Source organism: Tamandua tetradactyla, chromosome 2 (assembly GCF_023851605.1).
Source record: "Tamandua tetradactyla isolate mTamTet1 chromosome 2, mTamTet1.pri, whole genome shotgun sequence".
Classification (NCBI taxonomy): domain Eukaryota; kingdom Metazoa; phylum Chordata; class Mammalia; order Pilosa; family Myrmecophagidae; genus Tamandua; species Tamandua tetradactyla.
In genome coordinates this window covers 161,433,416-161,450,839 of record NC_135328.1, presented here as the reverse complement: position 1 = coordinate 161,450,839, position 17,424 = coordinate 161,433,416, and the positions used below count along the sequence as shown (strand labels likewise).

The following is a 17,424-nucleotide window of genomic DNA, read 5'->3' as shown; positions in this document are numbered from 1 at the left end:
GATATTATAATGATATTGAACTCTTATCTATAAAATTTTTTTCCATGCTGTCATTTATTTCCTTCTAGTCATAACTTCAAGCTTTTGAAAGTCTGGTGGTATAATTTGCTTTTGTTTTTAAAACAGAAAGTTGCCCAAGGGATTGATTTAAACCAAATTCGAGGACTTGGGTTTGATGCCACGTGCTCTCTGGTTGTTTTGGATAAGGAGTTTCAACCTTTACCAGTAAACCATGAAGGTAGGACCATTCCTATCTTTTTCCCTGGTTTGGGAGACTGGATTGGGGCAGGCTTAGCTGATTAATCAGAGGACCCAGGTGAAATATGAGCACACTAGGTGTATCCTACCACTGTTAGTGAGGTTTAGAGTACAGTGTCCCAGTGGTTAAAGAAATCAAGTCTCAGTTGGAAAGCTTGGAGAGTAAGTGGGAGAAATGGGATGGTTGTGGGGGCCTAGGTTACAGAGAGACTTGACTCCTGAAAGTGCAAGAGCCACAGTAATCAATGAAGGAAGAACATGAAGTCATGAACTCAGAATAAATAGTGTTGAGACAGATGAGTGGTCTGGGTGTTTTAGAAAAGGAATGTCAATGCCTGCATTTGCTCTGTATATGAAGTTCCCATCCCATTCTTTTAAATGGACTTGGGTGAGCCATTTAAAAGAAATGGATCCAGAGAGACAGGACTGTGTATCACACTGAAGTTAGAAACAGATGACCTCTCTGATTTCAATAGCCAGACCAAAGGATTTTCTTAGTGATGTTGTTCTAACACACATTTGTGACTATAGTAATGACCTGTTTCAAATGTAAAGTGCCTCTTAGGTCCACCATCAGAGATTTTCACAGTGGGTGAGGATCTGTTCTTTTTTCAGGAATAATAGCCAGTTGGGGTTGCAAACCAAAGTCAACAGTTGTCTGGCAGGTAATGTAAATGAATTATGTGTCATTCTCAGGTTTGAGAAATTGTGATTTCTCAGGTTTGAGAAAGTCAGCAGTTCAAAGGTGGAGATAAATTCCAACTGACATTCAGTCATCAAATAAAAGGAAGATATTAGGGAGTAGTGGAAATTTTGATGCACTGGGAATTGCATGCTCTGTCTAAAAAGGGGCCACTTTAGGTAGTTATAGGCAGTTGTTGTCAAGATGGCCATTAATGACATGTCTTGGTTGAATTCTACCTAAGAAATCTTAGCTGTGGACTAGTGCTTAACAGCACCTTTTTAAAATTGGCAGCTGTGTTATAGTTGGGCACACTGGGACACAGTGGAATTGGAGTTAGACAGCATCCAAATCTCAGCTGTGCTACTTCTGAGCCATGACATCTTGGGCTAGCCACTCAGTCTTTGCATGCGTCACTTTTCCTCAGTTGTTTCCTCTGAAAGAATTGGAATAGTATAACAACTCTGCTCTGAGAATCAAGTGGGAGCCTGATACCCTAAATGTTCAGAAGAGTTTCTTTCATTTAATTCCTCAAGTTAAGGGAATGTGTCCTGCTTATTTCTGTGGATCTATTGCCTATGATTGATTATGATATGTGCTAGAAAACTTTCTGAATGGATGAATGGTTAGAACATAGTGTTAATGGTAAGCAGCTTTCACATATATGTAAAAATAAATTAAAGTGTAAATATATATATATATTTATTTTTCTTTCTTCTTTCCACATTTATCACCACTTATGGTGTGTCAAGCCCTGTCTTATTAAGTGTGGAGGCTTCAAAATGAAGCCTTGTACTCAGTAGCCATTCACTGGCTGTGTTTGTTGGGTTTGTTCTGACCCAGCAGGGCAGATCAGCCTCTGTCTGGGCCACTACAGAGGGCAGAAGTCTTAGAAGGGGTGATGAGCAAGCAGACCTCAGCTCAGCAGCAGCAAGCCATCTCTAATTATAAATGTGGCCAACCATGGAGATGGCTTCTGTAGGAGGCTGCTTAGCAATCCCTTATGCCTTTAAGTAGAGGCCAGGTGATCATATTTTAGGGGACCTATAGGAGGAATTCTCACATTGGATGGAACTTGGGACATTAAGAACCCTAAGATTCAGGGACTCTGTACTCAACTACTAAGTGTATGATTTTGAATTCTGGCTGTACATTAGACTTATCTGGGTTCTTTTAAAAATTACCAGTTCTTGAGCCTCATCCCCAAGGTTTGTATTCATTTGCTTTGTGTAGGGCAAGAACCTAGGCATTTTAAAAAGTATGTGGAGAGTTACTGGGCACAGTGAGCAGACACCTGAAGTATTACCAATAAGGGCAGTTCAAGTGGAATAGATGTCCTCGTTAAACTTGTTTAGATTCATACCTTCTCTGGATGCCATCTTTTTTTCTCCTGGTGGGTAAATTTGCCTCCTGTTAATAGATCCTCTATTGAAAGGGTAGCCAGGTTGCAATCCTAATTATAAGTGATGAAATAACTTTGTTACACCTAAAAGGTTCAGGTGTACCATTCATCAAATGTATCCAGCTGCAGGTTCTTTCCCCAGTTTCTTTCCTTTCAACAGATTATATTAAGGTTAGATTTTATCTGAAATAGATTATTTTGTACTAGAAAATGAAATTAGGTTTAAAGGTTCTTTAAAGACTGCTTCTACCTCCACGACGATGATCATCTCTTGATGGGATTAACCAGAGTAATTGTGAGGAGAGAGGGAGTCAGGTCAGGAGGTAACTGATGTCCTCAATCACCATTAAAATCAAACAGAAAGAACCGACAAAAGTGTTGTCATGTTTAGATTTTAAACAAAAAAAAAGAAAAAAACCAAAGTTAAATGTGTTAGTTGAAGAATGCTAAGTTTTACTATATGATGAAAGAGTCTTACTGTTAGTCATTTCTTTTTTTAATGCAGTTTTATCAAGGTATAGATTCATATACCATATAATCATCTAAACTGTACAGAGGTTTACAGTATCATCATATAGCTATGCATTTGTCATCACAATTGATTTTTGAACTTTTTCATTATTCCAAAAATAAAAAATAAAACTATGGATAAAAATAAAAATAAAAAAAAACAAAACATCCCGTGCTCCCCCTCCCCCCTATTATTTATTTAATTTTTGTCTTCTTTTTCCTAACTCATCTGTCCGTACATTGGATTATGGGAGTGTCAATCACAAGGTTTTCACAATTACACGTTCACTCCTTAAAAGCTGTATAGTTAATCAGTCATTTTCAAGAATCAAGGCTACTGGATTATAGTTCACCAATTTCAGGTATTTTCCCTCTAGCTACTCCAACACATCAAAAACTGAAAGGAGATGTCTATATACTGCATAACCTCCAGTATGACCTCTTGACTCTATTTTAAATCTCTCAGCCACTGAAACTAAATTTTATTTCATTCTTCTTCCCCCTTTTGGGCAAGAAGTCTTTCTCACTCCCACGATGCCAGTTTCCTGGCCCATCCTGGGAGTTCTTTCCCCTGTTGCCAGGGAGATTTATACCCCTGGGAGTCATGTCTCATAGGCAGTAAGTTCACCTGCAGAGTTGACTTAGAAAAAGAGGCCACATCTGAGCAACAAAAGAGGTCCTCTAGGGGTTGACTCTTAGGCACAATTATAAGTAGGCTTAGCATCTCCTTTGAAGAAATAAGTTTCTTAAGGGCAAGCCCCCAGATCAAGGGTCAGGTCCATCAGATTGGAAGTCCCTAATGATTGTGAGAATATGATCTCTTCCCCAGGTGGGGAAGTTTATTATTTCTACCTTTTCTCTCAGTCCCTCAAGGGAACTTTGCAAATTCTTTTTAATCTTCTGCCCAGATTATTCTGGGATGTATCGGACATCTCAGCAACCTGTACAAACCAGCAAGCTCTCACTCCCTATTCAAGTTTCCGTTAATTATGGTATTTTAATAAGCTGACCAAACAAGTTAGGTTAGATAGTATGCAACCAAAAATATAAGTTTTGCACCAAATAAACATCTCATCTTTTGGACTCACACAGAAATGGAAGTAGCCATTTCTTTTTGGGGTCCTTCTTCTTTTGAAGATCCGAACAGCATTTGGGTTGGACAGGTGCGGTTGCTGCATGGTTTCTACCTCTGCATCCTGCACATGATTTCTTCCAGTTCAGAGTCTAATTCTGGTTGGGTCATTACAGCTACAGGAACTCTTAGGAGGGAGTGGACCCAAAGGTGATAATTCGGGGTACAGAATGGGGTTACTATTTAGGCTACTCTGTGCAACAGAAACTTAATATCTAGTTATTTTTGCTGATTTGAAGTATCCCCACCCCACTCATGTGTGTCTGGGATTCTAGAGGTGTTCAGAATACTAATTGAATGAGTGAAATAAAAAAAAAAATTAAAAATATTAATTGAATGAATGCCTTTAAACTGTCTATATATATATACTGACCATAGTTCAAATTGTGTTTTATTGAATTGCTTCCAGTTCTCTTAAAATATCACATCTACTCGATTCTCGTGGTGTTTGTTTCACATGCTGTCTCCGTTGCCTGGAACTTCTTTCCCCACTCTTCCTTCATCTGGCTAACTAATAAGTGGGTTGTTTTTAGAAATAAGTGAAAGCTTTCCTGCTCCTTGGGAGCCTGTATAGCCTTAGGCTTAGCTAGCCTAGAACCATCTTGACCTCCTCCTCTTTGTCCCCAGTAAGTCCTTTTTTTTTGGACATCAGTGCAATATACACAGTTGTTTCCAGCTAGCCACATGCTTCTTAAGGGCAGGGACTGTGGCATATTCTTCTCTGTATCCCAGCACTCAACACTGTGTCTGACATGTTGCAGATGCTCAATAAAAGGCTAAATGAATTTTGAGTATCATTTGTTTGTGATTTTTCTACAAGAACTGAGGAAGGATTAACTTCTTGGTCTTTGTCTAAAGTAAAAATTATTATGAATAATCATAATAAATATAATGAAGTAATCCATTTTGTATGATTCTTACTACATTGTTCTGACTGCTTTTTTTTTCAATATCTCTACTGAGAAATCATGCATACACAGTCCATTCATAGCATATAATCAGTGGCTCACACTATCATCACATATTTGTGCATTCATCATCATGACCATTTCTAGAACATTTTCATTACTACAGAAAAAGAAATAGAAAAACTCATGCATCCTATAGCCCTTACCCCTCCCTCTCATTGCCCACTAGTATCTCAATCATTCAATTCTTTTTTTACCCCTTAACCCCCTTGTTTTAGTCTGCTGAAGCTGCTGGAATGTGATATACCTTTTAATAAAGGGGAATTTATTAAGTTGCAATTTTGCAGTTCTAAGGCTGTGAAAATGTCCAAATTAAGGAATCCAGGGAAAGATACCTTGGTTCAAGAAGGCTGATGATGTTTGAGGTTTCCCTCTCAACTGGAAGGGCAGATGGTCATGTCTACTAGCTTTCTCTCCAGGCTTCTTTAATGGCTTCCCTGGGGCTCTGTCTGTTCTGTTGGCTCTGTCGGTTCTGGTGGCTCTTTCCAAAATAATTTCCTCTTAAAAGACTCCAGTAAGCAACCCCACCATGAGTGGGTAGAGACACATCTCCATGGAAACCATCTATCAAAAGTTACCACCCACACCAGGTCAGGATGGCGGCTTAACAACGTGCACGTTTTAGTTCGTCCTCCAGAACAACTACTAAATAACCAGAAACAGTACAGAACAGCTCCTAGGGCCACGTCAGTGACCAGACACACAGTGTACCCCAGTGTAGACCAGCTGGACCGGCTGTGAGCATCCCCTCAAACTGTGAGTTCACAAAGCTGTGGAGGCCAGCGCCCCTCCCCCACAGGCCGCTTCCAATAGGGGAAAGGAAAGGACTTTACCAGCAGCAGGGACTGGGCACAATCAAACTCCAATTGTGGAAATAATTAACAAATTCTGACTACTAAAAATAGGCCCCCAGCTTAGGTGAACCTGATCAAAGTGGAGATTGCTCATTTTTGCCCTGGGGCCAAGGGGGCAGGACTGACAGAAAAAGGGGGGGGGGGAAAAAGAAGGAAACAGAAGTTTTTGTGGCTGTGTATCTACAAAGGCTTGACTGCCTCTGGATACAGCAGCAGGACTTTTCAGGCTGCAACTGTGCCAGGCATAGGCAGAAGTAAGCTCTTTTGGGGGCTTGTGTGGAGCCTGTGCCTTCCCCAGGGGAGGGGTGAAGCCCAACTCAGGTGGAATCCCTCCATCAAGGAATTCAGACACCAGGGCTTGGTAATTTGAAGCCATTAAAACCAGCCTACAACCTCTCCTCTGTCTCCACCATGCCCCCAGCAGGGAGAGTCTGCCAAAGTTAAAGGTACCACATCATCTTAGGCTGGTGGGACCTACAGTCAGACAAGCGCCACACACAGGGCAGGATAAGAAAAACAGAGTCCAGAGACTTCACAGGAAAGTCTTTCGACCTGCTGGGTCTCACCCTCAGGGAAAACCGATGCAAGTGACTCTTTCCTCCTGATAGGAGGCCAGTTTGGTCTGGGAAAATCTGGCTGGGGTATATAATATCTAAGTAGACCCTCCTAAGTGTGTGTGTGGGGGAAGGCACCACACAAGCAGGGCAAGAAACAAGAAAACAAGAACTGAAAAATTCTCTTCTGTTAAACAAAACTTAAGCTAAAGGTCCAGATAAAGCTGAACAGAATGTCAAAGAACAGATAGACAACAAATTCATCCAGCAAGAAAACCCTAGATAAAAGAAGTGAAAGCAATCTCCAGAATAAACTAATTAAGGTAATTAAATGCCTAGACGCCAACAAAAAATAATAAATCACACCAGGAAAATTGAAGATATGGCCCAGTCAAAGGAACAAACTAACAATTCAAGTGACATACAGGAGCTGAAACAATTAATTCAGAATGTGCAAACAGACATGGAAAACCTCATCAAAAACCAAATCAATGAATTGAGGGAGGATATAAAGAAGGCAAGGAAAGAATGAAGAGAAGAAACTGAAAGTCTGAAAAAACAAATCACAGAACTTATGGGAATGAAAGACACAGTAGAAGAGATGAAAAAAACAATGGAAACCTACAATGGTAGATTTCAAGAGACAGAACATAGGATTTCAAAACTGGAGGACGGAACATCTGAAATCTGACAAGAAACAGAAACTATAGGGAAAAAATGGAAAAATATGAGCAGGGACTCAGGGAACTGAAAGACAATATGAAGCGCACGAATATAGGTGTTGTGGGTGTCCCAGAAGGAGAAGAGAAGGGAAAAGGAGGAGAAAAACTAATGGAGGAAATTATCACTGAAAATTTCCCAGCTCTTATGAAAGACTTAAGATTGCAGATCCAAGAGGTGCAGCATACCCCAAAGAGAACAGATCCAAATAGACATACTCCAAGACATTTAATAATCAGAATGTCAGAGGTCAAAGAGAAAGAGAGGATCTTGAAAGCAGCAAGAGAAAAGCCATCCATCACATACAAGGGAAGCCCAACAAGACTATGCGCAGATCTCTCAACAGAAACCATGGAGGCGAGAAGACAGTGGGATAATATATTTAAGTTATTAAAAGAGAAAAACTGCCAACCAAGAATTCTATATCCAGCAAAATTGTCCTTCAAAAATGAGGGAGAAATTAAAACATTTTCAGACAAAAAATCACTGAGAGAATTTGTGACCAAGAGACCAGCTGTGCAAGAAATACTAAAGGGAACACTAGAGACAGATACGAAGACAGAAGAGAGAGGTGTGGAGAAGAGTGTAGAAAGGAAGACTGTGAGTAAAGGTAAAAAGAAGGAAAATTAGATATGACATATAAAATCCAGAAGGCAAAATAGTAGAAGAAAGTTCTACCCATGCAGTAATAACACTGAATATTAATGGATTAAACTCTCCAATCAAAAGACATAGTCTGGCAGAATGGATTAAAAAACAGGACCCATCTATATGCTGTCTCTACTCAAAGGACACGAGGCCAAGGACACAAATGGACATTTACACACCAATGTTTATAGCAGCATTATTAACAATTACCAAGAGATGGAAACAGCCAAAATGTCCATCAACAGACAGTTGATTAAACAAACTGTGACATTTACATAAGATGGAATATTATGCAGCTGTAAGACAGAATAAAGTTATAAAGTATGTAACAACATGAATGGACCTTAAGGACATTATGCTGAGTGTGATTAGCCAGAAACAAAAGGACAAATACTGTATGGTCTCACTGATATGAACTGACATTAGTGAATAAACTTGGAATATTTCCTTGGTAACAGAGACCATCAGGAGATAGAAATAGGGTGAGATATTGGGTAATTGGAGCTGAAGGGATACAGATTGTGCAACAGGACTGAATATAAAAACTCAGAAATGGACAGCACAATACTACCTAACAGTAATGTAATTATGTTAAAACACTGAATGAAGCTGCATGTGAGAATGGTAGAGGGAGGAGGGCTGGGGGCATAAATGAAATCAGAAAGAAAGCTAGATGGTAAAGATTGAGATGGTATAATCTAGGAATGCCTCGAGTGTATAATAATAGTGAAATGTACAATGTACAAATTTTAAAAACGTTTTTGCATGAGGAAGAACAAAGGAATGTCATTATTGCAGGGTGCTGAAAATAGATGATAATTAATACTTTAAAATGTCACCTTATGTAAAAAAAAAATGTTACCACCCACATTTGGGTGGATCATTTCTCCATGGAAACAGTAAAAAAGATTCTACCCAGCAATATTGAATGAGGAATAAAGGACATGACTTTTCTGGGATACATAATAGCCTCAAACCAGCAAACCCCCCACTATTCATCCATTCATTTTTCCTTATTTTTCTACTCATTTACCTATACCTTGGTCAAAAGAAACATCACACACAGGATTTTCACTATCACATGATCACATTGTAAAAGCTATATAGTTATACAGTCTTCCTCAAGAATCATGGCTACTGGAACACAGTTCAAGAGTTTCAGGTACTTCCTGTTGCCACTCCAATGCATCATAAACTAAAAAGGGATAGCTATATGATGCATAAGAATAACCTCCAGGATAACCTCTCAGCTGTGTTTGAAATCTCTGAGCCACTGAAACTTTATTTTGTCTCATTATTCTCTTCTCCCTTTTGGTCAAGAAGGCTTTCTCAATCCCATGATGCTGGGTCTCATTCCAGAAATCCTGTCCCACTTTTCCAGGGAGATTTACACCCCAGGGAGTCATGTCCTGCATAGTGGGGCTAGGGCAGTGAGTTCACTTGTCCATTTGGCTTAGAGAAAGAGGCCATGTCTGAGCAACAAAAGAGGTTCTCTGGGAATGACTCTTAGCCATGAATATAAGCAAACTTAGCTTCTCCTTTGCAGGAATAAGTTTCATAGGGTTGAACCCCAAGATCGAGGGCTCAACTTATTGAATTGGTTGCATGACTGCTTTGTGAGGGCCTCTTTATGCAGAGGTATCAGTAGCTTATTGGCCTGTCTCTAATACAGTTGGAAGTTTAGCAGCAGGTGTTTGTGGTTTGAAACAGCTGTACATTCCATACAATATTTAAGGAACAGTGCAGGTATTGTCTTCCCTCTACACGTCCACACACATGCGCACATACACACACAAACATGCAAACACACACATTCAAATTCAGTTGTTCTGGAAAAGGACCCTAGACATCAGTTTTTAAAAAAGGTATCCAGGTGATATTAACGTGCAACTAAGGTTGAGACCCAGAGGTTATCTGTTGCACAATAGAACCACTGTTTTTGAAGGGAAACCTTTGTTGGGCTTGTGAAAGGTCTCCTGTGCTTTTTCATTCTGCAGAATATTACTGTCATTTGAGGAGCTTTTGTGGGACCAGAAATCTTCCTGGTCAAGAAAACTCTGTGTCCTTGACTCATTAGAATAAATGATGACCTCATTTGGATATTTTCTTAGACTCACTTTTTATTTTTTTTAGTTTTCAAAGTTCTTTTTTTAAGATACGGAAGAGCAAGAAAAGACAAAATAATAGACCTTATTGTATCCACTAGTGAGGATAAACAAATGAAATTGCCATATTTGCCTCAGATCTCTTTTAAGTAATAACTATTTGAAGCTTCAGTCCTTTCTCTTCCTCTCCCCCTCACCCTTTTGCTCCCTACAATTAAAAATTCTTCTGTAGTTGGTGTTTACAAATACATCGTTTGGGGGGTTTTATAATGATATATATACTCATAACAAACAGTACATATTTTTCATGTTTTAAAGTATCGAAGCTGGTATTATTATTTAGGTTGATATGTGTAGCTTTAGTTTATTCATTTCACCAGTTAATTTATCCATTCCCTAGATATATCTAGTTTCTAAGCATACATCATGCATTTATTTCCCAGCTGTAAAACATGGGACATGCCTTAAACTTCTGAGTCTCAGTTTGTCATTGAGAATGGGGATAATAACACCTATTAAAGGTTGTGTTAAGGATTAAATGAGATGATACTACAGGGTTTGGGAGACACACACAGAAAGTTTTATAAACATTTGCCATTAGCAAAGTTATGTCATTGTTTCTCTTATTTTGCAATTAAGTAACTTTTGAAAAGTGCCTGGCTCAGTAACCCTTTGGTTTCCGTTTAGTTTTCCCCCTTATAATTTCCCAGGCATATGCATGATTGTTCTCTTCATTTTGCAATGCAAGGAGGTAGAGGACTTCCTAAGAGGACTGTAAAAGGAATGTTGGCTTCCCACCATTACATGTTGACCTAACAGAGGTTGAGGAAGGGACATTTACTGTGTTGGCTGCAGGATGATAGAGGTTAGATACAAAGGGGGCAGTGACCTCCTTTTCCAGCCAGTTTTAAATTCCATGCTTTGTGGTTTACTCCTCCTGAGGGCCTATTATGTGATGATTGGTGCTTGCCATGTCCTTTATGTGCATTATCTTTCTTTCAGTGAACGAAGATCTTTGTTAATCCTTGTATGCTCTTAGGTTATCCCCATTTTATAGATGAGGGCACTGAGGCTAAGACAAGTTTAGTAACTTACTCTATTTTTGTCTGTAAATGAAAGAGACAACATTCCCTTCTTGGTCTGTCTGATTTCCAAAGCTCATATGCTTTTTACTTTACCAAACAGACTAACCAAATGAGGAAAAAACACCTAAGTTAACAAATTTTAATTAAATTGATTAGGAAAAGTAGGAATATAGCAGATAAAAGCTATTGGGTGGCTATTAGTTATATTATACCACTGAAATACTTGTCCATATTTAAAGAAGAGAATTTTTGGAAAGTCAAAATAGTGTTTTAACTTATATCGTAGGCTCTTTTCCTGAATCTGTGATCAAAAAAGTTTTTCTAGAACAAAAAGGGATAGGAAAGGAAAAAGAGAAGTTGAGAGAGAGAGAGAGAGAGATAGCTTTGCCCCTTTGGTAATTCATAATTGCCCCCTTGAATTAGAAGGAAAAGAATATGTGTAGGTCCTTATCTGCTTCTTGTTTCTATTAGGGGCTTCTCACCGTAACATAATCATGTGGCTGGACCACCGAGCTGTCAGTCAGGTCCAGAGGATCAATGACACCAAGCACAGTGTCCTCCAGTACGTTGGGGGTGTGATGTCTGTGGAGATGCAAGCCCCCAAGCTTCTGTGGCTGAAAGAGGTGAGTGCATAGGATTAAGGAGATGATCGTAACAGTTAAGAGATTCCATTTTTGTGGAACTGTACATTGTTTTTGATTTTCTCCAACAACACTCTGAGGAGGTTTGATCCAATTTCATTGATTAGGTTTCTGTTAAGTTCTTCCTGTTTTAATAAAATGCTTAGCTCAAGCCAGGTATTGTTATTAGTATTTTACATAGATTAGCTCTTTGAATCCCAATAATACTCCTACAAGGTAAGTTTTATAGTCTTTGTTTTGTAAGCAAGGAAGCTAAAGCTCAAAGAGATTCACCAGCTCACCAAAGTAGCATAATATATATGTGACTGAGTCCGTATCTGAATCTAAGGCTGAACTACAAAACTGATTCTCTTAATAACCAGTAATCTAGTGAAGTTCAGAGAGGTTAATTACCATTCCAATTAGAAAGTTAAAGAGCTGGGATTGAAGTCTAGATTTTCTAACCAGAGCTTTCTTTTTCTATAGGCTTTTAGCTCTAAATTATTGATCTTTGTTCTTACTGACATTTTAGGGTATCCCTTTCTCAAACCACCTGACCTTGACATCCTCAAGTGATATTGTGATCTCTGGTCCAAAGCACTTGCATGTGGTTCCCATTTCCAGATGTTAGGACTCTTTTTTGAAGTGTGGAGAATGGTGATGTCAGTTTAATGGTTCCCATTAGAGATGGATGTATGAGGAAAGTTCAAGTCCTTTCGGAACCTCAGGGACTTGAAAACCCCTAGGTGGTCTGGACAGGAGGGAATCCAGCTGAGAGTAAGACCTAGTGTGATTTGAGGTTTTAGGGGTGGACTCCTCAGTTACTCTAATTGTACGAGGTTGGGAGAGTTTCAGCTGCCGATGAAAGGGGCTAAACAAGAAGGGCTTCAATAGACAAACAGGCTTGTCTTATTATCTGCTTTATATATTGAGCTCTGCTGTTAATTAGTTTTAATTTGAAGAAATCCTTCTGTAGTTGCTAAGAGTTTTAAAACATGGAGTGCCTTAGGAGTAGGTAGTTTCAGGGATCTAACCCCGAAATACATCATGTGACTTTGTGCAAAGCAATTCTCATCCGAGTTATCATTTTTTCCACCCATAATATAAGGGAATCTGACTTGATCAGTTAGTAATACATTCCTGTGGCTCAAATACATATCAGGATATAGAGCCAATATCATATCACCCCCATTCTCAGCTATAGGTTTTATAGGCGTTAATTTATTTAATTCTAACAAGCTCTGCCTGGTAGATAGCATAGGAAACTGAGGCTGAGAGAGAGATTATGTAACTTCACCATGGTAGAGCCAGGATTTAAAGCCTCTTCTACTAGGCCCCATAATCTTGGCTCATTCCATCTGGTCATGCTGTACTGAAATTCTTACTGTGAAGTGTTTCACCTCTGAGGGGCGGGGAATGAGGACCGTGGTGTTCTTCAAGCTAGCCTAAACTTGTTACAATAAAGTAAATGGGTTGAATATATTGTCCTCCTGGCCACTTGTAATGAAGAATTGTAGAGTTAAGCAAGGAGGATTGGGTGGATCATCATTGGTACATTATCAGGGCCTTACTGAGCACCTGCTATGTGAACAGCCCAGGCCATATATTGCAGAAGATCTAAATCTGTGTTTGTATGAACCTCCCAGAATCCTTACCATTTTGCAGTTGAGATCAAACTACACTAAATAAAGCTCATTGAAAATAAGTTCTAAATTGAATGGCAATGGCTGTGACTTTCTAAGATGGTCTTCTCTTACCTTCCTTTTTCCCTCCCTCCTTCCTTTCTTTCATCAGGGTGCTTAAATGGGTATAGTAGGTGAGGCCAAATAAGTAGCCTGGGCTCTGTTTAGGACCTGTTTGGTGGTAGAGATTGGTTGATGGTTTTTTAGCAAGGGTAGAATTAGGTAATTCTAGCAGAGATAAGAAGATTGGATTAGGATTGAGAAAATGTGTGTGTGTAAGTACTAGAATCTTCTTATCCCTCAGATGATAGCGTCAACAGTTTTCCATTACTCTTAGGAAGAATTCCAAAATTCTTAACGTGGTCAAGGAGGAGGCATTTAGTATTATTTTTACCTCCCCCTCTTGTCTTACTTTGTGTCCCTCACCTCCTTGCTGCTTTGATCCATCTTGTAGGGATTCACTCAGAGTTCTGCAAACATAGCCACTTGTTTGCCACTTGAGAGTCTTGACAAGGGATCTGCAACCTTGAGTTTGATACAGCCTGCTGCCTAGTTTTGGATGGCTTGTAAGCTAAGAATGGCTTTTACATTTTCAATGGCTGAAAAAGGTCAAAAGACAAATAAGAATTTGTGATGTGTGAAAATTATATGAAATTAACATTTTTTTTGTCCATTATAAAATTTTATCAGAACCCAGCCGTGGCCATTTGTCTAAGTATTGTCTATGGCTGCTATTGTGCCACTGTGGCAGGGTTGAGAATTTGTAATAGAGACTGTATAGCTTGCAAAGCTGTAAATATTTACTATCTGGCCCACTAGTGAAAACGGTTGCTGATTCCTGATCTTGATAATGCTATACTTTCTGAACAGAATATTCTTCCCTCTACTCACCACTGTCACTGTCTCCTCCTCATCACTTAGGTCTCAGCTTAAATGTCACTTCCTTAAAATAGCCTTTCCTGATCCTCAAATAAATCAGAAGTCTCTTGTCATTGCACTCTTTATTTTACTTCGTTATGTCTTTCATACGTTGTAATATTATGGCAATTTGTATGATTTATATAATGCTTGCCCCCTACAACCATTATAATCTAAAAGAGAATGGAGATCATGTCTGTTTTGTTTATTGCTGTGCCTCTTCCCCAAATCAAATGACTGGCACAAAGTAGGCGCTCAATAAAGAGTTAAAAAATAATTCTAATGACCTCATAAGGGGCTGTTGGAGTACTCCAAGTGAAAACTAATGAGGCTTAAATTAGGCACTGTAGGATGGAGAGAGGATAGGTTCCAGAAATCTTTAGACAATAAAATCAAAAGGACATTGAAACTGATTAGATATGAGTGATGAGTCATATGGAAGAGTCAGAGCTGACCGCTTACTTCAGTATTGCTGTCACTCATGTGCTCCTTGTCCTTAGCCTGGAATCAGAACTCAGAGGGAGTTGAGCAGAAATTTGCGTTCAGACTCCCTGGAAGACTTAGAAGAGTTGTTCTAGGGCCACCTGAGCTCTCGGGCAAAGTCACCAGGTCCTAGTCCTGCAATATGGAATTTTAATCATGTCCTCTACATTTAAGGTTTATGTGTTTCAGGTTGACGTATGTCTCCTTAATAAGAACTGTCAGATAAAAGGAAAAATGCCATTTGAATTTTTCATAACCCCCAGCAGTCTGGCTTTTCCATTTGGTCTCAATGATTCTGACTCTCATCCTAATGAAGGCCAAATGTAAATTAAGTTCTGTCAGACTAGAGCAGCTGGAGTCTCCTATCTTTATAAACATGAAACATTGTAGGGTAACAAGGTGCAGACTGAGGAAGGTCAAGAAAGTTAACGGGCTGATGCCGATCTTGACAGGCCAATGTTAATGGAAGATAATTAACGTGGCTTGTAGGGGCTGGATGGAGATATTCCAATCCATCTTTTAACTCATTTCCTCTTTTTGCTGTTGTCAGCAAAGCAGAAAGTAATCATTTTATAGTTTGAAATATTCATTGTTCATTCCGAAGTTCTAGAACCAACTGGCTGGAATGTCAAGTGCTTTTGTTGATGAGTTAAAAAAATATGTCCACCCCTCCCATCTCCCCAGTGCATGTTCCGCTCTGTTTTTTTGTTTCCCGATAACAGTTGAGAAAATGAATAAATGTTTCTCTGAATGGTTCTAAGGTCTCTTTTCCAGTGTATGTTGATTCTTCCGGGGAACCTTGAAGTTTAGATGCCTGGAACGGTAGTTTATTGAAGTACCCCTTCCTGCTGGCTGTGGAAGGTGTCAGTTGAGCGCCTTGCTGTAGGAACTTTTGAGAAGAAAAAAAAACCCTGGTAGAGGCAAGAAAAGTTGGTTCTAGTCCTTTCTCTAGTGGGAGAGGTTTGTCGCTCTCATTTTTCCTGGCTTGTCTTATCCTGTTCTTTCATTCTTCTTCATGATATAATAACATTATTCTCTTACCCTAAAATTTCTTCTCATCTTGAAACTTTGTGGAAAGGAACAACGTCAGTTCCTTTCTTTGAAGTGTCACTATTGTTCCCCCCACTGGTGTCTGTCTGTCTGTTTCTCTCTCTTATGGCAACATGGTGGAAGCTATAGACTTTCTTATTTCAGTATTTTGGCTTAAGTTCAGTTTAAGGGTGTAATATTATTCATCTACATTCAGTAAGACTTAGCAATGAGCTTATACTAGATACTGAGGAACTCTGGGGAGATAACACTTATGTAGCAACAACGAAAAGAAATACAATATTTGAAGCCAAATACATCTGTATTTAAATCTTTATCACCACTTATCAGTTGTGTCACTCTGAACAAGCTGAATCAACTTCTCTGAGTCTCCATGCACCTATCTGTAAAATGGGAATGACTTTGGCTTTGTGAAATTATGTAAGAATTTAGTTACGTATTTGTAAAATTGCTTATACAGTATATATTCAAATAGTAGTTTACTTTTCACTTGCATTTTGTTTAAAAAAATTCCTTTGCTGATGGCACATTTCAGTAATATTGCCATTGAGAAGAATTTTGAGGTGTATCTTATTTCATGGATCTGACCGTCCTGAGTGGTATGTTTTCCTGTTTGGCTAATATCGAAGGAAAGTACCTAAAAACACTACGAAGTTGTCAGAGACAGTCATAGAAAATAGACAGTGGAAGAGTACAAGCATATTTGCACAGTAATTCATTTATTTGAATCATTCATATCATATGTGTTATAACATCTATACCAAAAGGCAGCCAACTTGGAGCTGCAAAGCAGGTTGCTTTGCTGACTACCATCTACTTGTTTCCCCTAAAATTTACTGAGTACCTACTATCCTAGAACTATCTACCCAGCACTTTTCTAAGTATTTTTCCTATGTTTACTCATCTAATTTTCAGAACCACCTTATAAAGTACTTATCTTTTCCAGAAGAAGAAACAGGCACAGAGAGTTTAATCACCTTGCCCAAGGTTGCTCAGCAAAAATATGACAGGGCTGGGCTTTGAATCTTGACATTTCAGGTCTAGATCATGGGCTCTTCATTGTTACCTTTACTACCTCTTCAAGTATTTGCCATGCAGGTTTCACATAAACTAGTTCAGGGAAGAAATCTGTGCCTGATTAATGCATGATGGTTTCAGGAGGATATGAGGTCATCAACGATGGGTGGTGGGTTTATTTTTTCGTTTATTAAATACTGAGTGAGGGTCTTCTATTTGGTAGGCACTGTTTGGCCATTGGGGATGTCAAGATGATCAAGCCAGATGAGGACCCTGGGCAAGCCCCTAGGCAGAAAATAGATAAGGAAACAAATATATATACAAACTGATTTTGTTTTCTGGAAAGTGCTATGAAAGAAAAACACAAATCAGCAAATTTGGCCTGGTCAGCATGAGACTTTCTTGAGAGTTTTTATTTGACTGGAATGATGATATTTTCAGGAAGAGGGAACAGCAAATTCACTGCGGAGAGGCAAGTACTTCATGCCATCAGGAAAGGCTGCTGGGATTGTATAAGCAAGGCAGAGAGATAGAAGGTGATAGAAGAAATGGTCAAGGGCCAGATCTCTCATGGCCTTGGAGGCTATGGATGGGAATCTGAATTTATTCCACGGGCAGTGGGATCTTGATGGGTTTTAAGCATGGGTAGGACATGACCTGTTTTATGGCTTAAAAAAATCACTTTGGCATATATGCTGACTTGATAATAAATAATATTTGTATAGCAGCTATAAGG

The 17,424-nt window shown here is 39.1% G+C and overlaps 1 protein-coding gene across 16 annotated transcripts in view; it reads left to right on the top strand.

The window, feature by feature from the left end:
* FGGY (FGGY carbohydrate kinase domain containing) overlaps nt 1–17,424 on the top strand; it is a 515,661-nt gene that overhangs the window by 69,666 nt on the left and 428,571 nt on the right. For 14 of the 16 annotated variants that reach the window (XM_077149482.1, XM_077149492.1, XM_077149484.1 and 11 more), the window contains 2 exons: nt 127–238; nt 11,390–11,541. In XM_077149482.1, coding sequence (XP_077005597.1) covers nt 127–238; nt 11,390–11,541 — 264 coding nt within the window. The remainder of the gene's footprint in view (nt 1–126; nt 239–11,389; nt 11,542–17,424) is intronic. The other 2 variants (XM_077149490.1, XM_077149487.1) reach the window with 1 other exon arrangement.